The sequence below is a fragment of the Mastigoproctus giganteus genome, chromosome 9 (genome assembly GCF_048544385.1).
Source record: "Mastigoproctus giganteus isolate SK-2022 chromosome 9, ASM4854438v1, whole genome shotgun sequence".
NCBI classification, from domain to species: Eukaryota; Metazoa; Arthropoda; class Arachnida; order Uropygi; family Thelyphonidae; genus Mastigoproctus; species Mastigoproctus giganteus.
The window spans coordinates 51,401,479-51,426,989 of record NC_143583.1 but is presented as its reverse complement, the minus strand read 5'-3'; the positions used below and the strand labels follow the sequence as shown (position 1 = coordinate 51,426,989).

Here is a 25,511-nt window from a genome sequence, read left to right as displayed (position 1 = left end):
TATCATAATTGGCTTGATTTTACAAGTTACATTTTCATTTCTTTGGATAAAGCAATCATTGTAACAAACTAATTAGCTAATTAATTTCATTGTTGAGAACATATTTTTAACATTATGTCTATGGGAAATAAATTCCCGCTGTACAAGTTTTCGCTTTATGAGCGTGCACTAGGAACAAATTAACTCGTAAAGTCGGGAACTACCTGTATATATATGTTATCCCTGTATCTCCTAACTAGCAGTTTCCTGAACCTTAGAGTACCCTTAATGATATTAACAAAAACCTTTGAACCACCTGTGTTCAAATGTATTCTGTAGAATTTGTTGTGCTGTAAGAATTAAGACCAGTGCATTCACTGCAGTAATTAAAACTATCATTCAAAAAATAGCTATAATATCAAAGCAATATTATAGGTTGTTTCATGTTTTCATGTCATGTTTCTGAAATGAATAAAAATATCATTACAGAAAACCTGATGGAAAATTAAAGCATATCAATTTCTATTCTACAAAAATAAATCACAGTAAGGATCAATTATGTAAGTACCTGCTATACTCTGTAAATGGAGAAGTAGCTACACTGAAAGGGGACCCTAAACTGTGCCCCGTGCCTGGAGTGGAAGGTGCCTGCTGAGAAGGAATATGGGCGGTAGATGAACATGGTCGTTGTCCAGGTTGAGGTGACGCAATCTGACTGGGTGATGATGATGTCTGTTCCACTGATAAAGGACAAATATTGAGATCCCTCTGCAAAACTTAATGGGAGGGGAAGACAAGAAATGATTTTTTATATAAAAATTATAGTATATAGAATTGCTTAAAACTATTGACCTATTTAGCACAAAATCATTGGGTTTTTTTTAATAGAAACTAAGGATAGAACATATATCTGTCTATTTGATAAACATTTTCACAGGTTTTATTTTATTTAATCAATTCAAATCCATTTTCATTAACACACTTCAGATGACTTAAACAAGCACATATGAATTATGAAATAAAATTAAATACAGAAAATCCACTATATATAAAAGAAAATTTCCACCTGCAATTTTTATTCGCAAAATTTACAAAGAGGATTAGTAGGGAAAGGGAGGTAATTATCCCTTTGTATAAGACAATGTTCAGGCCACACCTTGAGTACAGCATGCAGGTCTGGAGGCCTCATTTTAGGAAGAATGTTGAGTTGCTTGAGAGTGTACAGAGAAGGGCAACGAGATTGGTGAGGGGAATGAAGGGGGTCCTCTTAAAAGGTTTAAATTCTGCAAATCGCAGTGGCTGGAGACTAGGCACCTGCAAAGTGATCTGCTTGAGGTGTATAAGGCCTTGAATGGATTGAGCATGCTGAATTCTGATGGGATGGGATTCTTCCACTTGCTCAGATTACAAACCTGGGGGAGCGTAAATTCAAATTGAGGAAAGAGTTGTAGAACAGATATGCAGAAATTTGCCTTTAGCCAGCGGGTGATTAATTGCTGAAACAAACTTCCATCTGTCATTGTGGTAGTTGAGAGCTTAAATAAATATGAGGAGGAACTGGACAAACTTTTAGAGGGAATGCATGTGTGAAATTTTTTTTTTTTTTGGCTGATGAGCTCATACACTTGCTTTCTTGCATCACATGCCTCAATTACTACCACTACTATTTGTTTCATTTAAAAATGAAAGTGAAGTAAATAAAAATTAAAAGTAATAATTAAAAACCATACATAAAATTATGTTTGTAAAATATAGAGATTAACTAATACCTTTTTATAGGAAATACTTCAGCCCAACGCTCACATCAAATTAATCCAAACATTATATAAAACTAAATTTATGACACGATATTATAGTTTTAAAATTGTTAATGTATAGGGTTTTCTTAAAAATAATCCTGTATTCAAATTTCATAATCTACTCACTGCCAAAAGGAAGAGCAAAGCAAAGCAGATGCACATCAACCCACTAAAAACTAAACCATCCGGTAATAACGGACTGGAAATTGAAGACAATTGTCAAATTTACTAAAATATTATAGACTAAATGTACGTAGACTATACACTATTTCAGGCTCATGGACCTTTATGCGCATGTGTAAATAACATTATCTGCAATGGTTAATAAAAATAATCTCGGTGCGGTACGCTAAATTGAATCTTATTATTAGTATAAAAGAGAGTGGAGATTAAGTGTCACTTTACTTCTTGTGAGCATGGACCACCCCGAATTAACTTGGTCCCTTATTAAGAAGTTTAGTCTATAATATTTTAGTAAATTTGACAATTGTCTTCAATTTCCAGTGCATTATTGCTGGATGGTTTAGTTTTTAGTGGGTTGATGTGCATCGGCTTTACTTTGTCTTCCTTTTGGCACTGAGTAGATTATGGAAATTGAATACAGGATTATTTTTAAGAAATCCCTATATATTACCAATTTTAAAATCATAATATCGTGTCATAAATTTTGTTTTATATATCTTCTTAATTGGATTAATTTGATGTGAGCATCGGGCCAAAGTATTTCCTATAAAAAGGTATGAGTTAATCTCTATTTTTTACAAATAGTATTAAAGTAGGAAGGATTGAGCATTATTACTCTTATATATTTTGAAAAATAAAATTATGTATATAAAAGAATCATTCATGCTTAATTACAATACTACTTGAAGTATATTATTCCTGCTTTTGATTTTTTTTCATATTAGAGGAGATGTGATCTCTTATTAGTGAAGGAGGAACATTTTCCCCAACAAATAAATTCTTTAAATTGTTTGTGCTGTGGTTCTTCCTGCATAAATAGTTCCTAACAGATATAATGCATAATTTACACTCTAATAATAGAAATATGCAAAATAACCACAAGGATTCTGTGGGAGGCTGCAACATGTTGGGCTATATTCTAGCATGCAGTGTACTCACAAAAATTTAGTGCATGGATATGTGAAAAGGATTTTTCTTTTGTATAAGTTTGCTTTCTTGAATCATTTGCCACTACTACCCACCCACTCACTGAGCAGCAATGCAGGTGTGCAAAGAGAAAGAGAAAAATGGTAAGGAGTCCCAATTCTCTCTCTCTCTCTCTCTCTCTCTCTCTCTCTCTCTCTCTCTCTCTCTCTCTCTCTCACACACACACACACACACACACACAAAATGGTATACATTTTTCTGTGTAAAGCTGAAACTAATTATAAATGTTTACTAGATTCTTTATTCACCTCTTTCTGTAGCTTGTTCTGTATCATTATTGGGACTAAGAACACCTTTAAAAATATCTTCAACATCCTTACTATCCATTTGAGGCAATCCTACAGAGTTCAAAGAATAACATTAATTACAAACATTTATATAATTAAACTGATAAAGATACCACTACAATAAAACCATGCACAAAATACAAATTTTATACCTGTATCTCCAACCATACTATCTAAGTTGAGGGGACTAAGAAGAACAGAATCAATATTAGCAGACAGAGGATCATCTTTGCTGTGCGATGGCCCATTTTCCTCTGTTTGATCCTGATCCTCTAGAGATGCTGCTACTGATGTAATAACAGCTAAATCTGTATAAAAAAATAAAATTATCATATGCACCATCCTTCAACATGCATGTGGATACTAATTGAAAATATGGGTACAAACAAAAAATTTTAAATACTGATTACAAACCACCATGGGTTTTAATGACAGCAATACTGTAGGGAGACACTTTCTATAAGTCTATGGTATGTGGAAAGAATTTCATTTCAATCCTCCTGGAAGGCTGTGGATAATTTGTTGCTTGAACTAGGAAGTTCAAGCAACAAATTGTTCCAGCTCCAAACTGTTGCTCCAAACATGTCAAATGTGTTCAAGTTTGATTAAGATTTGGAATCTGGGTTGGAAAAGGTAGATTCACCAATATATTTTCTAAAAATAGCTGTTGTACTGATTATGCTTAGTGACAGAGAATTGTCATGTTGATAGAAATAGAATCCCCACTCCAAAGAATTGTATTCATAGTTTCATCAATGACAATCAGTGGATCAAATCTGATTTACATAAAAACAGTTCCGTGCAAACACAAACACCACCACCACTAAATCTTACTTGTTAGCACATAATCTGAGTTTAATCATTAACCATGTTGGGGACATATACCACACTAACCAGGTACCTCCACACAATGAAAGGACTCCAGCAAAATTCATCACTCTGGGTCATGTTATCAAACTGCTGCAAAGCCCAACATTTCTGTACTATATTCAGTACTAATCATAATTCCCAATATTCTGTAATGTACCACAAAATCCAATATTCTGTACTACATCACTGCTGGGAGAAGGCCTCGGCTTATGAGTAGCTATACAACTCAGATGATCCATTTTATAAAGTGTTTTGTGAGGATTGCCAACCCTACATTCTGGAGTTCTGTTAACTGTTTATTCAGTCAGCTCATCAAGGGTATCTGTGATTTATTCTAACTATTCATTTCAACTGCTGACATGCTCTGCAGTCATTAACAGAGATCAACAAAGCTTGGGAAACAAAGTCCTCAGTTACCACTGGCATATGTTTCCTGTAATTGATTTTAGTGATCCATCCATTCAATCTGATAAGAAAATGTACTACACACCTCATGTAAAGAGATCTAGGCATTTTTCTATCCATCTGTCTCCAAGTGTGCATGCCTTTTGCATAAGGCAGTCCTGGTCATGGACTCTTGGATTAATCATTACTGCACTGGAAGTAACGTTAGGTCTAAGAAGGCATCTTGCACAAAAAATGCACAAGAAGCAGTACTGGACATCGCCAGAACATACCTACCACATTCACCCTACATGATCCTGATCCTGTTGTTTTTGGACTCTTCCTATAACCTCATCTTTGCATTTGTTTTCCATTATTATTATTATTTTATTATTACATTATTTCTCCCTCTTGGTGGCGGCGGGGGGGAGGGGCTACCCGTTGATAGGCACTCGTATGAAGTTCCCAGGATGGTTGTTATGTCAGGCTATTACTGTTGTTCAAGAAACTTTCCGACTATCCTAAAGGAGTTTGGGATTACAACTTTCTGAAGTTCCTTGTAGATGTTCTTTGAGAGGCCTACTGCATATAGGCCCTTGTGTAGAGTACTTGGTACCATGCCAGTGGTTGATACAGTGATTGCCGACTGGGCTAGCCAGGTGGGTAAAGTGCCTGCCTGGCAACCCAAAGGTCGCGGGTTCGAATCCCGCCTCGGGCTTGGATTAAAGTACTGCAAAAACCTTGGGAGGTGCACTATGGCCACAGAAGCCGATGCGCCAACAACTATCACAAAAAAAAAAAAAAAAAAAAAAGATACAGCGATTATGATGGTCATCAGTTGTTCCACATATCACATTTATTGACACCCTATCTTATATATATGTATATTTCCTGACTTTTTCCTCGTAGATTTTCTGGAGATTGCTGGTGTTGGACAGCACTATGTCAATCAGGTACCCCAAGGCTTGCAAAAATTCACCAATACACACAGAACAGCCACAAAAAAAAAAAAAAAAAAAAAAAAAAAATGGTAACAAGTTGCCTTTTTCGGTTTGCAGTGACAACCTTCACACAAGCAACAGACACTCTATATCAGCTGCAGTGGCTAAAACAGTATAGTGGTTAGTGACCTTGAAGATGATAAGAAATCCTGCCTCTGCAAGAAAGGGTAAGATAGGAGAGGATATCATAACATAATGAAAAAAACTCAAAATGAGCAAGACTTGGATTGTTCACTAAATATCCTTTTTGCATCTTAACTCGGTGGTGGTGGTGGGGGTGCATGTTCATGGGATTTTGGAGAAACCCAGCTTTTCCTTCAATTACAAAGGCTGGGTTATTTGAGTGGCAAGCCTCCTGCAATTTGCAGAAATAACATTAATATTTTTCTCAGAATTTCTTTCAACAGGAAGGTGTGGCAGAAAGACTCAGGGTATATCCAAATCTGCAGTATAAATGCCATTATAACTGAGGAGCAGTATATTATTATGTCAGTCTCCCAGTGTGATGGATATGCACCTGCCCTACTAATGCTAATGATGATCACTGAAAGAAAATGAAGTACTCACGTGAGATTTAATGAATATAAAGATAGAAAAGCACAGAAACCTGTGCTTTTCTATTCTTGCACCAAAACAGCACTGATATTTTTATATACTTTAGGAAATATCAAAGAATGTCTAAAGTATATAATTATAAGAATAACATGGCTTTCCTACCTCCATCTTGTTTAGTAATATCTTCTTCTTCAACCATTAACATGTTCATTAATTCATCATCTTGGGAGAGATCTTGGGGAAGTGGAAGGAGATCTTTAAGATCTTCATCTACACCCTGTTTTTAAAACAGATGTACTTTAAAGAGAAATACAGTTTAACATACAACATGGATTTAATCATACATTACTTATAACATTAGCCTAATATAATATATATCATATAAGGAAATGCAATTTCTTTATAAGAAAACACATAAAAAATACAGTTTGCTGTATAGTTCATTCGGCGATAGACATGAAGCTTATGCACTAAGTGATTTATCTTTATTAGTTTTTGGCATCTTCCATAATTGTAAGTTAAGTGAGAAAACTTGACTGGTTTGTCAAATTTGCAATATACCTTGCCCTCCCACATATGAGGTGCTCAAGGGCAGTAAAATGGCAGTCTAGAAGGTGTTATTCATTAATAATGCAATCAACATGAAAACCTCACATTATATTAAGACTGTAAACTGAACGATCTATTGCTTCTCCTCTATAACAAACTCTTTATAGGAAGAAGGAGATTTATAGGATATAAACATGCAACTCTTTGTATTAGGTCCTTGAGGTTGTCACAGACATTCTCTCAGATATGCCAGACAAGCTGCACTTGCTACATGGGAGTTCTAAAACGCTGACGGAACTGATATTCAGGTGACACTCAAGTCAAGTGGACCCAATTTCGGCAAAGTCCGGACGGTCTGTGACAGCCAAATCCTCTGCTTGCACCTTCACGATGGTGGGACTGTTAGTAATCCTGGGTATAACCCCCATGCACAAGTACATTGTGGGTAACCACACAGGTGTGAACCAATGTAAGCAGGGGTCGAGGTGCTGCCCCTCTATGTTACCAGGCAGTACTAGGTGGTAGATGACTCTCATCAACCGGTGCAATACCACCATTTTGCTTATTGGAGGCTTGAAGTCGTGGATCCCATGTTTAGTTTCTAGAGCCAAGTTCCGGTCAACCCTTCCCCATCTCTTCCACCATGCAGTATGATTGATGACTTTTGAGGTTATGATGAACATCGTGGTGAGATCCAATATTCCTTACATTTCGAGGGTACAACTCTAAAACGGTGTTCGCAGGCTGGCCGCTAGTTAGTACACCGGACCGAACCTATTGGTAACTCTCTAGGAGGCTTCCGGATCAGCTAGTGTATAATCTTGCTACCTCTACTCTGCCAGATAATGACTGGAGGGAGTCTGAGTAGTGGGCATGCGGGGAGCATTGTCGAGGCCATGTTATGTCAAGGATCTGGGTATATTCTTACCACGTGTACGCCATATACAAAAATTTCATTACTTCATACAGCATGTCCCACCCACTTTTTCTACTATTGAATTCACAATGAATTGTCAAACTAATAGAGCAAGCTTATCTGCGAAAAGATCACTTCCTAAAAAGCACTTCCTAATTCATTTCACAAATATACGTGGTCTCAATTCTAATCTCAGTGATGTCCATTTCCACTTGCAGTCTGCCAAACTCCATGTACTTTTTCTGACAGAATCTCAGTTATCAGTTGATTCAACTACTGCTCATCTCAGATGCCCAAATTATTCGTTGTATGATTCCTTTCGCCTCAAAGCTGGTACTTGTGCATATGTCCGTTCTGATATTCCCTGTCAGAGACTTGGCAATCTGGAATCTCCTCTCTTTGATCATCTCTAGCTTAAAATCTCTCTACGTTCTCCCAACTCCACTAATCACTTGGAGCACTTTGACTTCCTCTCTTTGAAACTGGACTTTCCCCAGTCCAACTTTCCTAACAGTGAGGTAATTTTCCTTGGTGATTTTAATGTTCACAACTCCAGCTGGCTTTCGTTTTCTAGTCACACCGACCCAGCTGGTCGAGATGCTGACGCTTTTGCAATTACTAACGACCTTGCACAGATTGTTCATTTACCTACAAGAATACTAGACAATCCTAATCATACAGCCAACAAGCTTGATCTGTTTCTCTCAAACAACCCTTCTAAGTAAACGGTTGAAGTGAGAGGTCCTTTAGGCACTTCAGATCACAACTTGGTGATTGTCTCTTCTCCAATGGAACCTTTATCTCACAGCTATTCCAAACCTTGTGTTGTTTGCCATTACAAGAATGCAAAATGGGATGACCTGCAAGATTTCTTTTCTTCTTTTCCTTGGTCGGATTACTGTTTCAAAAGTTCTGATGTCAATGTTTGCTCAGATCGTGTCAGTGAAATTATTCTTGCAGGAATGGAATCCTTTATCCCACACTCCACTTTAAAATCTCGTCCTTTATCTAAACCTTGGTTTTCCAATAAATGTGCTAAGGCTGTGCAAGAGTAGAATGTTGCATATCATAATTGGCTTGTTTCTAATTCTTCAGTTTCATTTTTCTGCCTACACCAAAGCTCGCAACAATTGTAAAGCAGTTATTAATCAGTCCAAACTAGAGTTTGAACAGGCGAAGAGTAGAAAACTTGCTTCTTGCCCTAATGGTAGCCGAGCATTCTGGTCTCTTGCCAAAGCTATTGGCCGCAACTTTTGCCCATCTCTGCTCGCACCTCTGTCAAAATCAGATGGTTTTGTTGTCACTTCGGCCAAGGATAAAGCGGACTTGCTGGCATCCCATTTTTCTTCAAACTCATATATTATGATCATAGTAAAACAACTCTCACCATTCCCAATATGCTCCATTCAATGCCTCCTGTGGTCTTCAGTCAAAAGGATGACAGAAGAATTTTGACGAATTTTGATGCTAAGAAAGCTCCAGGTCCTGATGGTATTTCTCAACTTGTTCTCAAAACCTGTGCTCCTGAACTTACTGATGTTCCTTGCTGCCTTTTTTCACTTTCTTATTCCAAAGGTGGTTTTCCCTCTGCTTGGAAATTTGCTCATATCAATTCCTAATAAGGGGACAAGTCCCTCCCATCCAATTATCGTCCAATTGCAATTATTTCTACTCTTTCTAAAGTAATGGAGAAATCCATTAACTCTTAAACTACCTAGAAACCTTTTGGCGATTTTAACAATCGCCAGTATGGATTCTGCCAGTGTTGATCCTCTGGTGATATTCTATCTTATGTTACCCATTCATGGACAAATTCAATAGAAAAGTTCGGTGAAACACAAGCAGTTGCTCTTGCCATCTCAAAGGCTTCCGATTGTGTTTGGCATAAAGGTCTTCTAAACAAGCTTCCATCTTATGGGTTGCCAACTTTTTTTTTGTAATTGGTTATCCAGTTTTCTCTCTGATCGCTCACTGAGGGTGATGGTAGATAGCTCTCTGTCTTCTGACTTCTCCACTAATGCCGGTGTCCCCCAAGGTTCAGTTCTTTTCACCACTCTTTTCTCTTGTATATTAATGATCTCTTCCATTGACTGGAAATTCTATCCATAGTTTTGCTGATGATAGCACATTGCATTCCACTTTCCATTTTGAAAAACCTTGCCCTGCTCAATCAGCTTCAACTTCTCAAATATCTGCTACCAGTTCCTTAAATGCTAATCTCCAGGTAATCCTCCAATGGGGCAAAGGCAACTTAGTTGATTTCAATTCTAAAACTCAGTCTTGTCTTATATCTCACAAAAAAAAAGGATTCTTATGCTCCTATGCTTATCTTTGGTGACACTTCGATTTCTAGCCAAAATGATATATCTCTTTTGGGGATTACCCTGACTTCTAGTCTCTCTCTTGGCACCAGCACATTACAAATATTGCTTCCTCTGCATCTAAAAAACTTGGTTTTCTCTTTTGCTCTCGGCGTTACTTTTTTTCCAAACAGCTGTTCACTCTGTACAAATCACAAATCTGCCCTACCATGGAATATTGTTCCCACATCTGGGGCAGTGCTCCCAAAACCTCTCTCAGGCTTCTAGATTCCATTCAGAAGAGGGCAGTTAGGTTAATTAACGACTCCTCTCTAAAAGAGTCTCTCCACTCTATCTCACAGACGTACTGTTTCTGCTGCATGCCTTTTCTACAAATACTTCACAGGCACTGTCCTTCTGAATTGGCTTCTATAATTCCCACTCTCTTTCAAAACAGTCCGAACACATGCTGCCACCAGCCAACATCCATTTACTGTCCAACTTCAAACTCACAGAACCAACTTTTCATGTTCCTCATTTATTCATTCAACTGCCGTTTTCTGGAATAACCATCCTTCACACGTATCTCCTGAAAATTACAGTCTACAGAAGTTCAAGTCTAATGTTAACAAATATCTTCTTTCGTCTTCTCAACCTCCAACCCAAGCAGAGTACTAAGTACTATAGGTTCTAATACCTCTTGTGCTTGGGGTTTTCATAAAAAAAAAAAAAAAAAAAAAAATTCGTGGCAAGCAACAGGTGGTTTAATAGGTTCAAGCATCGTGCTGGCTTCCACAACATTAAAGTATGTGGTGAAGTCGCCAGTGCTGATTCTGCAAGCTGTAGAGAAATTTTGTGATGTGTTGGAAAAAATTATTGATGAAGGCAGCTATTCAACGCAGCAAATTTTTAACGTTGACAAGACTGCTCTTGCATTGGAAAAAAATGCCGGATCAAATATACATTGTGAAAGAGGAAAATGCAATGCCAGATTTCAAGGTTTAATAGGTTCAAGCATCGTGCTGGCTTCCACAACATTAAAGTATGTGGTGAAGTCGCCAGTGCTGATTCTGCAAGCTGTAGAGAAATTTTGTGATGTGTTGGAAAAAATTATTGATGAAGGCAGCTATTCAACGCAGCAAATTTTTAACGTTGACAAGACTGCTCTTGCATTGGAAAAAAATGCCGGATCAAATATACATTGTCAAAGAGGAAAATGCAATGCCAGATTTCAAGGTGTCAAAAGATAGGGCCATGCTCTTGCTTGGGGCTAATGCAGCGGGAGATTAGAGATTAAACCCACTGCTTGTGTACCATTCTGGAAATTCTCGAGCATTTAAAGGCATCAATAAAGCCACTGTACCCATGCATTTCCATCAAACCAGAGAGCATGGATAACAGTATCTCCCTTTGAGGATTGGGGTTGGTTTTTTTTTTTTTTTTGTTAGTTGTTGGTGCATCAGCTTCTGTAGCCATAAGTTTTTATGGCCACATGCACCTCCCAAAGTTTTTGCATTTTACTCTGATCCAATCCCGAGGCAAGATTCAAACCCAAGACCTTTGGGTTGCCAAGCAGGCACTTTACCCACCTGGCTAGCCCGGTCAGCGAGGAATGGTTTCAATGCTGCTTCATTCCTGAGGTTGAAAAATATTGTAAAGACAATGACATTCCTTTCAAGATTTTGCTTCTATTAGATAATGCTTCTGGACATCATATGCATCTAGATGATTTCAATTCGAATGTGAGTATCATATTTCTACTGCAAACAGGACTTCATTCGTCCAACCTATGGATCAGGGTATTATTTCGAATTTAAAAGCATACTATTTACGCACAACATTTGCTCAGGCATTGTCTGCAGTAGACGATGAGAAAAATTTTATGTTAAAAGACTGAAATCTTACAATATTAACCACATTAATAAGGACTGGGAAGAAATTACTAAAAGTCGCTTAAATGGCACATGGAAGAAAATATGCCCATGGCATGTAAAAGGATTCGAAGGATTTGAAAAAGACGAATCATATGATGAGGTTACAGATAAGATTGTAAAGGCTGCAGATCTACTTCAGTTGGAACTTTGATGCCAAAGACGAGACGCTAATAGAGGAAGAAGAGAAGGAATTATCTAAAGAAGAACTTATTGACTTGCAGGCAGTGATAGTGAAAGAAGAAAATGCTGACGAAGCTCATGATGAACCAAATGAGAAGCCGAGATGTTTCATCGCCGGAGAGATGGCAACGAGGTTTGAGAAGATGGATCCTGACAGCGAACGATTCTTAAAAGTTAACAGAGAGGTGAATAATATGATTGCTTGCTACAAAGAAATCTATGATGAAAATAAAAAAGCCACCATCTAGTCATCAATTAATATGTTCTTTGTTCTTTCATAAGTTTCAGCGGCCGACCCCTTCTAAATCTCCACAGCCCTCAAACTCCGCAGTGACGTACTTATCAGCTGAAGAGGTTGATTCTGGCAATGATGCTCGAGAGGTAAAACTTATTAAACTTATGCCTATCTCCTCTTTTTTTTGTAATTTTATAATTTCGAATTTTTTTTAAATTGCACACTTTTGTAATTTTTCCTGCGCATGAGATGTTTGTTATTTGGTTTTTAGGAGCATTAGCAACTAATGCCATATTGCTCCGGGATATGCGGTGGTAATTCCCTGACCTTTCTGCATCCTCCGTATTTGGTGGTGATGGGCTCGAACCCCGGTCTAATCAAGCAGCGTATGCTACGCACTGCTGCTCCTTCCCACCTGGCTACGGAGGCGCCTTGCACATGAGATAAAAAATTGAATAAATACAATAAATAATTCTATTTACATGTTCATAAAGCATTTCTTTTTTGCTTCAATGAATTCAGCGATCACAGTTGGGAGTGCTGCAGAAGCATGGGGGAAAATTCCAACTTATGTAGCATTCCACGGAACGCAATCCTTACGTAAGTTGGGGAGTTCCTGTAATTAAATCATCACTAATCAGCCATATGGTCTAGGGATGCATAACAAGAAAAGGAGTGGGCAGAACACACTGTGTAAATAGTATCATTAATAAAGTAATACTGTTAATGGGACTACTACAAAAAACTTTGGTAAAGACTGTCATCAGAGATCACTATCAGAAAACTGGCTTTCCAGCATGACTTCTCCTCTTGCCAGATACTGATAATGTAAGTAGAACATTATGCTATCTTTTCATACAATTTCCAGTATGCTAATAATTAATTTAATAAAAATGTAGTTTAGCTGAATATAATAATTAATACATCATTTTGTGTGAAAATCCCATACCCAATATAAATAATTTGGGAGGGTTATTATGACCAAGCAATAAGGTAGATTTAAACTGAGTCTGATAAAACAAAAGAAGTCATTCTGAATGGGAAGCAATCAAGGAATTATTCATAAAAGCTACTAGACTTTTCATACCAACTAAGAAATACTGTTCAGGGTTTAGGCCTAAATAGAGGTCAGATAAACTAATGCGATTTGTGGCAGAGAAGAAAAATGCAGGAGATGCATATAAATTATCAGGAGACACAGATGCCTATGGGTAGATATAAGATAGTCTGTAATCAAGTCATGCAGGATGCTAGACAAGCAAAGACAGAGTACGAGAAATTTTGACAAAGGATGCAAAGAAAATCATTAAAGACTTCTTTACTTATATAAGTTCTAGAAGGAAGGGAATGAATCAGATTAGTCTACTTAATATTGATGGTTTGATTGTTGTGGATTCTGCTCAGGTAGCTGCCAAACCGAATCAGTATATTGCATCTACAATTACAAATGAGGATTTATTTAGGGACAGGAATGCCAAAAGTTTATCAAACTCTTACAAGTAGCTAAAGGATTTTGTAATAACTAATAGCAAGGTGGAGCAGATATTGTTGAAGTGTGAAATGGATGGAGTTCTATCCAGTTATATTAAAGGAGGCAGCAAACCCTTAGCCATAATTATGAGAGCATCCTTCGATTCAGGAGAGGTCCCCATGGACTGGAGAAGTGAAAATATATTGCCAAATCACAAAGGGGAATCAAAGGGTGACATGAATAATTACAGACCTGTTAGTTTAACTTCTGTTGCATGGAAATAAATGCAGTCACTAATTAAAAAAGCCATTGCAAATCATCTAGAGAGGATTGCAGTTATACATCAGACACAGCATGGGTTTGTTAAGGGGAAGTATTGTCTGACCAATTTGATTGAATACTATGATGTGGTCACAAAGGAACTGGGTTCAAAAAATAATTTTCATATCATATACAGTAAACCCCCGCTATTCGCGGGGGTTATGTTCCTGAGAAATGCCGCGAATACCGAAAACGCGAATGAGTAATGGCTCCATAGTAATAAAGGGGTTCCGTTCCAAAGTATGAAATATATAAGAAAAACTAGTCTAAAATTTTATCTATGTATGTATTATATGTACCTTCATAATATGACTATGTACATAGACAGTACATAGTGAAATGCAAGCATAAGGCATCGAAATGAAAATAGGAAACAATTTAATATTAAATGTAATATTTATTAGAAATTTCAAACACATCTTTCAATCCAGCACCTTTGCTATAGCTTAAAAACTTATCCCGCCAGTTCTATCAACAGTTTTGCTAAAGTGTTGATAAAGGTGTTTTGCCCTTTCACGAATGATGAAAAGGGGAATTTTATTTTGAGTTCGGTCTTCTATCCACAGATTTAAAGCTTTTTCCATTATTTCTAATTTAACATCATGAGTTACAGAGCAAATTTTTGAAGCAATTAGCGCGTTTTCACGGACACTACAGCGGATTTTTTCTTCCGATTTCTTGATTGATCATACCGTTGACTCATTGATTTTATAATGTTTTGCCACTGAGGAGACACTTTCACCATTAGAAATTTTGTCTAATAACTCAATTTTATTCGCTAATGTCATCGCCTTCTTTGATCTTTTCACATTTCCCTTGTTATTCGTAGCCATATTTTTGTACGGGTTAGAAAGAACTTGTCCACAATAAACATTAACACACTCGAAAAAGTCTGTTTTACACTTCAAAACGGTAGATTTATCACTTTTGTAAGCATGTCAATTTATAAATTGATAAATTTATTCAATTTATAAGCATATAAATTAAAAGCCAAAACGACAAAACCCATGACAAGCGCATAGCACATACTGAACAAGGATTAGCGAGAAACATCCACGCTCGCGATTTTGTCACCCCTCTCCCCCCACCCACTGAGCGCTGTTTTGACCGGGAAAGATGATTTTAGCCATGCCCATATTTTTTTATGGCGGAAAATGTTCACGGCAATTTAAAATTCACATTTTTTTAGGTTTCATTTTATATTAAATCAGCGACTGCGAATACGCAAAACCGCAAATACAGATACCGCGAATAGCGGGGGTTTACTGTACTTGGTTTTTAGGAAAACTTTTGATACTGTTGCACTTAAAAGGCTATTGCACAAGTTGGAGCAGCATGCATTAAGGTAAAGTTGCTCTTATGGATAAAAGGATAGTTGAGTGGAAGAAGACTGAGAGTGGCATTCAATGGACACTGCTGCTACTATAATTATTGGCTATTTTTACTGCTTCATGAGCTAATAAAATTATTGGAGTCCCCCAGGATTCTGTATTGTTTTTGTTGTTTGTATAAAAAACAACCATTGTTGTTTTCTCTATTTATCAATGATATTAATGAAAGTATAACAGACTTAATGTACAAGTCTACAGATGATACAAGAGTTGGCAGGGTTGTTAATGACAGTAACAACGATATGCAGCTGCAATAGGATCTAGAAAACTTGGGGAGATGGGCTGAGGGGTGGCTCCTGAAGTTTAACATTGCAATTGTCAAAGTACTGCATGTGGGTAGCAGTAACCCCAGAATAACGTAACAATTGTGTGGTACTACAACCAAGGTAGTGGAGAATGAAAAGGATCTGGGGGTAACCGTGCAGTCAGATATGAAGTTTTCAGGGCAGTGCAGACTGTCTGTAAGAGCAGCCAATGTGGTCTTGTCAATGATATATAGGAATTTTGGTAGCAGGGATAAGGAGGTAATTATCCCTTTGTATAAAGCCATGGTCAGGCCACACCTTGAGAACTGCATACAGGTTTGGAGGCCTCATTTCAGGACCGATATAGAGGTGCCAGAACGAGTACAGAGAAAGGCAATGAGATTGATGAGGGAAACAAATGGGTGTTCTTACCAAGAAAGGCTTAAGTTCTGCAAATTGCAGTGTCTGAAGACTAAGCACCTGTGAGGTGATCTAATTGAGATGTTTAAGGATTTGAATGGCTTGAGATTGCCTATTTTTGTAAGAATTTTAGAAAATGTACTGTCAGACTGTCAAACAACTTGTACTAATTCATGAAATTGTAGTGAATGCCATAATTCTGGAGCAATCTCTAATTCTTTCAATTACAATATAGAACAAGTAATGCTAGCTATTATTCCTACTGATTTAAAGACAATTTGCAAATTTTCTGCAGTACACATGTGCATAATTTTCATTACCATATATTGCAAATGTTGGGGAGTTACTCCACGATGATCAAATCTATGAATTTCACTCAATGCCATCATAAAGGGAGTAATTTTCAATCCATTTTTATTAAATTTTTGTGCAAGTCCCAAATATATAGCCAGAAAATAAAGTTCTTCTGCATGTATATCAAATATGAAACTTGTTGGAGATGATTCCCGGTGCTATACATAAATATTTAGGCGCCTCCGTAGCCAGGTGGGAAGGAGCAGCAGTGCTTGCACACGCTTCTTGATTAGACCGGGGTTCGAGCCCGTCACCACCAAATACGGAGGATGTGGAAAGGTCAGGAAATAACCACCGCATATCCCGGAGCAATATGGCCTTAGTTGCTAATGCTCCTAAAAAAAAAAAACATAACATAAATATTTATCTTCAGACCATAATAATGTTTGTTGTTGAATTAACAATAGTTCATCATCATTGTTGACAGGTTCCACAATTTCATCTGAATGTTCCTATTCACTGTCATCATTTGTTCCCAAGAAATTATCACTCAATTTTATGCCATAGAATTTATACAAAGGTGAATTTATCAAATATCTTAACCATATTTTCACTATTTTCTTCTGCACACATTCTTGTAGATATGATGATTTATGTATGAGTCTTTGTTTTATATGCACATTAATGGCATAACTGTCATCTAATTCTCTAGGTAATTGATGAACCATCATATTTACGTTAACCGGTACATTTATTACTTGTCCAATGATCCCATATTGCCCATGTTCATAACCTAAATGACGAATCTGCATAAAGGGAAATTGTGGTGATATCAAACGCTGTTACAACATCCAGTGGAGGCAAATGAGTAGTATATGTTGGATATATAAATCCATTTGAAGTGGCCATAGTTGGTGTCCATCCCTTTTTTAATGAAGTATGACTTGCATTACACATCACGAAAGTACTCACTTCTTCTTGTAAATTAAATTCATTTTAAAGTAATTCATATGAAGTTGTTGGAAATGGTTTCAAATCTAATTGAAACCATAAATGATCACAAACATTACAACTAAATCCAACTGGGTTTTTGTACACTAGTTTTTCAAACTCGCTGTCAGCTTGTGTAGATGCTATAAGGATGTAATCAGGAATCTCATTATTAGCCAGTTCTAATTTTGCTTTTTTTCGTACATGATATACCTTCATTCGTTCTGCTGGATTTTAGATTCCTGATAAGTATCAGGCATAGTAGAACTCAGTGGTTGAATTTCATTATTATTTGGGATAGTTTGAATTTCTAATTTCCTTTTCTTCTGTTCACGATATTCCTTCATTATTTGGGCTCAAGTTTTTTTGGGTGCAGTTTGAGAACTCCCAGGCATAACGAAACACTCTTGTTGAATTTCATCTGGATTCACATTTCTGTCCAACTGCCCTTTCTTTCTTTCATGATATTCCTTTGAATGCTGGGCTGTAGATTTTGGCACAGTCACTCGCGTATTAATCATTATGCTGATATAATGGTATACCGTAGCGGACAATTGAGTTTTCTTGGGTGTATGCATTGTACTTGTTGCATCATGCGCATCGAGTTTCATAATGATTTCTATGTAATGTAATGCTTTTTTTTTTCCAAATAACGCCATTAAAATGTTTTTAACGTTGGAAAAAAAAAAAAAAAAAAAAAAATTGTATATTGAAATAGAGAAAAAAAGATAATTCCAAAGTTATTTGTCTTGCAGTCATGGCCACAAGACAAAGCACTAACTAAGACAAAACAGATCTCACAACATTAATTAGAATTCCATGTAATGGCTTACTTATAGTAAAGAGTTGAGCTTTATCTAGATATACCTATATACTGTATCAAACTGAAATAACCATTAACATTATTAATTAATAAATATTAAAAAAATACCATTCAATATATTATTTGCAGAGAGGTATTAAACCACATTAATACATATAAATCACAGAATGGTAATATGAAATCATTTCAAGTTCACATAAAAAAATAATTATCATTGTTGATTATAAAATGAATTTTTATAACTTAAGAATTAACAAGAATAACATTTATTTCTCAAATTGCAAAAATTATATTAATTAATTATAAAACTAAAACACCTTAGATGATGAGGTTTCTTTTTCGGTTATATTATTATTATTTTTTATTTCATTTTTTTCCATCCTGTTTGAGGGTTCTGGCTGACATATAACTGCATCTGACTGTGAATTAGACAAGGCAGCAGCTACAAAATTGTGATTTCCAGATGAAGGCGGTGGATTAGGATGCCCAGAAGAGGAAGGTATGTCAGGACGAACAGGAGCAGATGATACAGTTTGAGGAGGAACAGATTTCTGAGCTACAACTTTTGATGTCATCAAAGTAGCTGTTGTTGCCTGCGTAACCAATGGTGCAACAGGCATTACTGCTTGAGCAGGTACTGCTGCCACTGTGGTAGACATTGGTTGTGGTAACATTGGTAGAGCTTTGTCTCGATTAATAACAGTTGAAGTTTCATCATCACTATGAATATCCAGGTTGGATTCAACTTCCTTACTTGTATCTAACAAATTCTTTCCAAAGAATGCCTCCTGCAGAAAACAATTAAGCCATTATTATTTAAAATATAAGCAATGATAATTTTCATATGTGATAAGTACATAAAATTAGTTAATTACTTAAGGTATACAATATAAATAACAAATTTCAATTAATAAAAGTAGTAAACTTAATACGATTAAGTAATGATAAATTTTATTACTTGGGTGGCTGGCACATGCCAGAGGAATTACAACACAAGACATAACAATAAGAAATGTAAGAATATGGCTTCACCTGAGTAATACTACTACCTAGTCTTCATAATATCTTCACCCGATTTAAAAACTTACTGTGAGTGATGGCTGCAGTTTGTTTTTGTGCCAAGGCAAATAAGACCATGAACATCAGTGATAATGTTGGGAAATTTGAGTATTCTGTGGTCAGTTTGTCAGAAGAAACTTTTAGTTTCCAAGAGGTAAAAAAAAAAAAAAAAAAAAAAAATGCAAATTTTGCCCAAGACCGATTAATATGGGCACACTGTCAGCAAACACATTCCTCTGGTAAAACATGAACTCAGGCCTTTCTGTGAGGACAACAGTGAAGACAATGGTCGTAGTAGTGGTTGTAATATTATTGATTCTTTAGATGAGTGTGACAGACGTGCCACGGTTAAGCATGAATCAAATTTTTATTTATTTATTTATTTTTTATTTATTTATTATTATTATTATTTTTAATTTCTCGTGTTTAAGGGTACATGGTAACCTTACAATATCCAGTACAAGATAGAGTATAAATGGTTAATCAACAAAACATATAACAGTTGTTATCCACTGGTGGACCTTGAAACAGCTGTGATTTCCCTACAGGACCCTCATAGAAATAATTTTCAAATCAGATGATGTAAGACCCATAGTTTTGAGGAGTGTGGCTGGGGTCCCACACCACACCCCTCTAAAATTAACAGTAATGGATGAAACAACTGGCAAAATTCCTATTTGCTGGTTAATCTGACCCTTAAGATCATATTTATTTTCCTTAAGTCTAAGACAGACCTCTAAATCGCTCCCCAATCCAACGACTTAAGTTTCTAAAAGGACAATATGAAGGCAATGGTGGTTGTAATGGCTGTAATACTATTTATTCTTTAGATGAGTGTGACAGATGTGCCAGGGTTAAGGATGGGTAAAAGCAAAAGTACATTAGACCTACTGCTTTGAACAGTCCTCTTCAAAACATACTAAGAACAAAAACAGTAGAAGTATATGAGGTGCAGCTATTAAATAACAAGACTGTGCATGCAACCACTACACAATAAGCACAGCCTGTGAAACAAAGGCACAACAATTAATTTTGAAACTTTCCCTAGCTATCTGCCAAGTCATGTTCCAACACGCTCATTTGCTTTGAAGTGAGATAGGTATCATTACCTTGTGTTATTGCAATTTGCTGGAAAAATTACATACAAAAGAATTGAACAATGAATCAACTTCAAAATTTTAACAAAACTAAAGAAAACACCAACTGAAAGTTAAGAGTTATGTCAAGCTTATGTTATTTGGTTTTTAGGAGCATTAGCAACTAAGGCAATATTGCTCTGGGAATATGCGGTGGTCATTCCCTGACCTTTCCACATCCTCCGTATTTGGTGGTGACGGGCTCAAACCCCGGTCTAATCAAGAAGCGTGTGCTACGCACTGCCGCTCCTTCCCACCCGGCTACGGAGGCACCGGTCAAGCTTATGGGGAAGATACTATGTTAAGAGCTGTATGTTTACATGGAATAAAAGATTTTTTAGAAGGTTGATTTGATTTGATTTGATTTCGATTTTATTGGCGCATTAGCAGCTAGGGCTATAATGCACCAAGACCAGGTAAAAATTAACATCTCAGTGACCTAATTAATTAGGCCGCCAAGTCCAGATCTAAAAATAAATATATAAAAAAGATAAATCAATAAGAGACATAACAACAACATATAAATTTTAAATACGATTAAAAACCTTTATTGCTTTCAAAAAGCTAAAAATCGCAGACACATTGTCATTGTTGGATAAAATCTGACTGAGTGTATAAGGCTCAGTCAGATGATTAAAGGCGGTAAAACGGGTGCTGCTAAAATCTGGACAGTCAATTAAAAGGTGTCTGATCGTTAGAATTGTGCCACACGACTCACACATAGGAGGGTCATCAGCCCTCAGCAAAAACGAATGAGTTAAATGAGTGTGTCCTATGCGGGTCCGGACAAGAACAACTTCCTCCTTACGATTGCTGCGCAGACTAGACTGCCACGGTTCAATAACAGGCTTTATACAATATAGTTTATTTCCAGTCTGTCTATTCCACGAGTCCTGCCATTGGGAATGTATCTTTTGATGTATTATTTGCCTGTAGTCTGTATAGGGGACTGACAGACTGTGGTTGTTATTGGGAATTGGTGATTTGGCTGCGACGTCAGCCAAATCATTTCCCCTAATCCCAATGTGGCTGGGAATCCAGCAGAAGCGGATATCATATTCACGTCCGAGGAGGAAGTGAATCTTCTGCTGAATACTAGACAGAACCGGATGAGGATTATATCTCACAGATATTAAAGCCTGTAACACGCTGAGAGAGTCTGAATATAAAATGAACCATTGGTATTGGCACTTACTAATGTGATCCAAGGCTAACTCTATAGCATGCAGCTCTGCAGTAAATATACTGCATTCAGAGGGAATCTGCTCCGAAGTAGTGCTGTCTGTAAAGACAGCAGCAGATCCCACATATGATTCCGACTTCGAACCGTCTGTGTAAACAGGCGCGAAGTCAGAATGTTCAGCTCGGTGTGCTGAATAAAGCTGCAGGTAGACAGACGATGGAGTGTCCGACTTTCCCCAATTTCTAAGGGACAAGTCACATGTTGGGAAATGAGCATGCCAGGGTGGAAGGGGTTGCTTTGGTGTTTGGGCAACCTTGTCTACCTTAATATTAAGTTCTTTGAGTAGCTCTTGGAGACGAATACCAAAAGGACGATTGGCAGTCTTACGGGTGTTGTACAAATTTTCCCATCGTGGCTCAAAAACGAATGGCCATGTAGGATGGTCTGGCAGGGATTTTAGTTTCAAGGCGTACTTTAGAGACAACTGCTTACATCGAAGTGATAACGGTGGTTCGTTTGCTTCGACGTATAAGCTCTGGACGGGAGATGTTCGAAATGCTCCAATAGCGATACGGAGAGCCTGATGATGGACAGGATCCAGCCATCGAAGTACAGTGTCTCTGGCCGAATTGTATACCAGGGACCTGTAATCTATTCTGGATCGTACAAGTGCATGATAGATGCGTAATAAGGTGCATCGATCCGCACCCCAAGATGTTGAGGAAAGAGAGCGCAGAATATTCAGCCCTCTTGTGCACTTTGTGCGGTGTTGACGGATGTGATCCAGAAAGGTCAGCTTTTTATCGAATACGAGTCCCAAGAATTTTGTGTACGCTGCTACTGGAATTGCATTTTGTCCGAGCTTTAATTCAGGTTCAGGATGAAGATTGCGCTTGCGACAAAAGTGTACGCAAACGGTCTTCTCCGGCGAGAACCTGAAGCCATTAGCAAGTGCCCAGGAGTTGAGGCGATCAATAGCTTTCTGCAGTTGTCTTTCAATAACCCTCATGTTGCACGACTGACAAAATATGCTAAAGTCATCAACATAGAGGGCACTGTGTACAGTTGGAGGAAGTTGTTCTGTGATGGAATTTACTTTGATGGCAAAAAGTGTAACACTTAATACTGATCCTTGTGGTACTCCCTCCTCTTGAGTGAAGGAACGAGAGAGTGAGGATCCCACACGAACTTGGAAAGATCGATTGGCTAGAAAGTTTTTAACAAAAATGGGGAGTTGCCCCCTAAGGCCAAGGCTATGCAGATCTTTTAAGATGCCAAATCTCCAAGTTGTGTCATACGCTTTTTCCATGTCAAAGAACACCGACACCAAGTGTTCGCGTTTTAGGAAAGCATCCCGGATGGATGCTTCCAATCTAATAAGATGGTCCAAAGTAGACCGGTTCCTTCGGAAGCCGCACTGGATGTTGGAGAGAAGGTCATTTGTTTCGAGATACCATATCAAACGAGAATTAACCATTCTCTCCAGGATTTTGCACAGACAGCTGGTCAGAGCAATAGGACGATAATTTGTGGTGACTTTTGGATCCTTTCCTGGCTTAGGAAAGGCAAGAACGATTGCCTTTCGCCAGGAGTCGGGAAACTGCCCTTCAGTAAAGATTCTGTTATACAGAAGGAGCAGACAATCCATAGATTTTGGGGAAAGATGTTTAATCATGTCATAATGGATACCATCTGGTCCAACAGCACTTGCTTTGGAAAGAGCGAGGGCTCTTTTCAGTTCCTGAATAGTAAAATCCCCGTTGTAGGGATAGAGGCCCTTGGACTTAAAATTAAGTGCTTCTCTTTCCAGTTTATGTTTCAGGACCAGGAACTCTGGGGAGTACGAGGATGTTGCGGAGATGTTAGAGAATGTTTCCCCAAGAGCATTGGCTATTGCAGTTGGATCTGCAATAGCGCATCCATTATAATCTAGGATTGAAGAAGGGCGGGATGTATATTTCCCCTTCATTTTCCGGATTTTATCCCAGACTACCTTAGAGTTGGTAGACTGGTTAATAGATGATGTAAAACGGATCCACGATTCCTTTTGACTCTGACGACGGATGTAGCGTGCTTTGGCTCGTGCACGTTTAAAGGCTATAAGGTTGGTCGTGGTAGGATATCGGCGGAATATCCCCCACGCTTTGTTTTGAGCCTTTTTTGCTGCTGTGCATTGTGAATTCCACCAAGGTTTAGGAAATGGTGGAAACCGGGCAGATGTTTTTGGAACAGCATTCGCAGCTGCTTGGACAATATTTTCTGTGATGTACTTAACTGCATCATTGATAGACTCTTGACTGACTGTGCTAAGATCAAAATTTGCCTGATGTTGGAAGGCAATCCAGTCAGCCTGATCAATCTTCCACCGCGGTAACCTAAAAGGAAGACATGGTCTCCCACTGTGTAACAAGGTTATCACGGGGAAGTGATCGCTTCCGTATGGATTCTCCTCCACCTCCCAAGTGAGTGAAGGGAGTAGAGAAGGGGAGCAGATAGAGAGATCAATGGCAGAAAAAGTACGGGTAGGCATGTGGAAGAAGGTGTTTGTTCCAGTATTTAGAAGGGAAAGGTCATTGTCATTGAGCATACGCTCTATGACTCGTCCCCTTCCGTTGATGTTAGCTTGTTTGTTTGGTTTTTTAAGGAGCATTAGCAACTAAGGCCATATTGCTCCGGGTCATGCGGTGGTCATTCCCTGACCTTTCCGCATCCTCCGTATTTGGTGGTGACGGGCTCGAACCCCGGTTTAATCAAGAAGCGTGTGCTACGCACTGCTGCTCCTTCCCACCTGGCTACGGAGGCGCCCCGTTGATGTTAGCACTACCCCACAGGGTGTTATGTCCATTCATATCCCCGAGAAGTAAGAAAGGGGGAGACAACTGCGTTAGAAGATCAACAAGGTCTTCCTGGGAGATGTCGGTCCCAGGTGGCAAATAGATAGAGCAGACGGTTAATAAAAATCCCACCGTAAGGCGAATTGCAACAGCTTCTATGCTAGTTGTAATTAGCAAGCCCTTGCTAATTACAACTAGCACTGGGGTCTGGTTACCCACAAGGATAGCCACTCCCCCATGTACAGCGCCATCCGCAATTCTATCCTTACGAAAAATTGTGGTGTTATGCATGGTGGGATCGTCATTTGCCTTTAGATATGTCTCCTGCAAGCAAAAGCAAACTGGCTCGTACTTTTGCAGGAGGGCCTTGATGTCATCAATATTTCGCCGGAATCCACGACAATTCCATTGTAGGAATTTAGCCATTATTTTGGCTTGGTGGGTCCATCAGGAGGCTTCCGAGGTGCTGAGGGCTTACTTTTATCAGTCTTGGATTTGTCTTTTTTGGGGAAGAATGGACGCTGTCCCGTGTCCATTTCCTCCTCCGCAAAGAGTTCCAAAACTGAATCTTCGGGTACCTCCTTTTGCTCCACATCCATCTTTTCTTGGGTACTAGTGGGGAGTTCCCCTTTTTTATTCTTTTCTTTCACAGTTACCTTTGGAACTTGAGGAGCGTTAGGAGGTACCGATATAGGAGTGGCAGCTGATTGGTCCTTCTGTGCAGGTTTTTGAGTACTTAGGAGATAACGCACGATGGGAGTGAAAGACTCCTTTGGAGGAATGGTCATGTCCGTCTGAGTTCCGACGGAACATCTCCCTGCTACCTTCTGGGCGTAGGTAGGTTTGTTGATATTCAGGGGTTTGACCGATTTCCTTGCCTCCTGGTATGATATATTTAGCTCTGCCTTCAGCCGTTGAATCTCTTTTTCTTCTTTCCACCTCTGGCATGCTCGTGAGTAGGCCGGGTGTTCGCCTTCACAGTTAATACAGGTGGGTTTTGCGGCTGAACATGCTGTTGTTTCGTGGTCCTTTGCACCGCATCGAGCGCATGCAAGGACTCCGCGGCAGGCCATTTGAGAATGTCCGTACTTCTGGCATTTAAAACACCGTAAAGGATTTGGAACGTATGGACGCACCGAACAGTTGATGTATCCAGCTTTAATCTCGTCAGGAGGTTTAGGAGAG

General features: G+C 38.2%; 1 protein-coding gene across 5 annotated transcripts in view; it reads right to left on the bottom strand.

The window, feature by feature from the left end:
• The window catches only part of LOC150080216 (histone-lysine N-methyltransferase 2C-like), a 1,301,638-nt gene that overhangs the window by 787,459 nt on the left and 488,668 nt on the right, over positions 1 to 25,511 (bottom strand). For all 5 annotated transcript variants that reach the window (XM_090381514.1, XM_090381519.1, XM_090381517.1 and 2 more), the window contains exons 29-33: positions 18,432 to 18,902; positions 6,208 to 6,322; positions 3,388 to 3,543; positions 3,197 to 3,286; positions 548 to 755 (exon numbers count right to left, since the gene is read on the bottom strand). In XM_090381514.1, the coding sequence (XP_090237640.1) occupies positions 548 to 755; positions 3,197 to 3,286; positions 3,388 to 3,543; positions 6,208 to 6,322; positions 18,432 to 18,902 (1,040 nt within the window). The remainder of the gene's footprint in view (positions 1 to 547; positions 756 to 3,196; positions 3,287 to 3,387; positions 3,544 to 6,207; positions 6,323 to 18,431; positions 18,903 to 25,511) is intronic.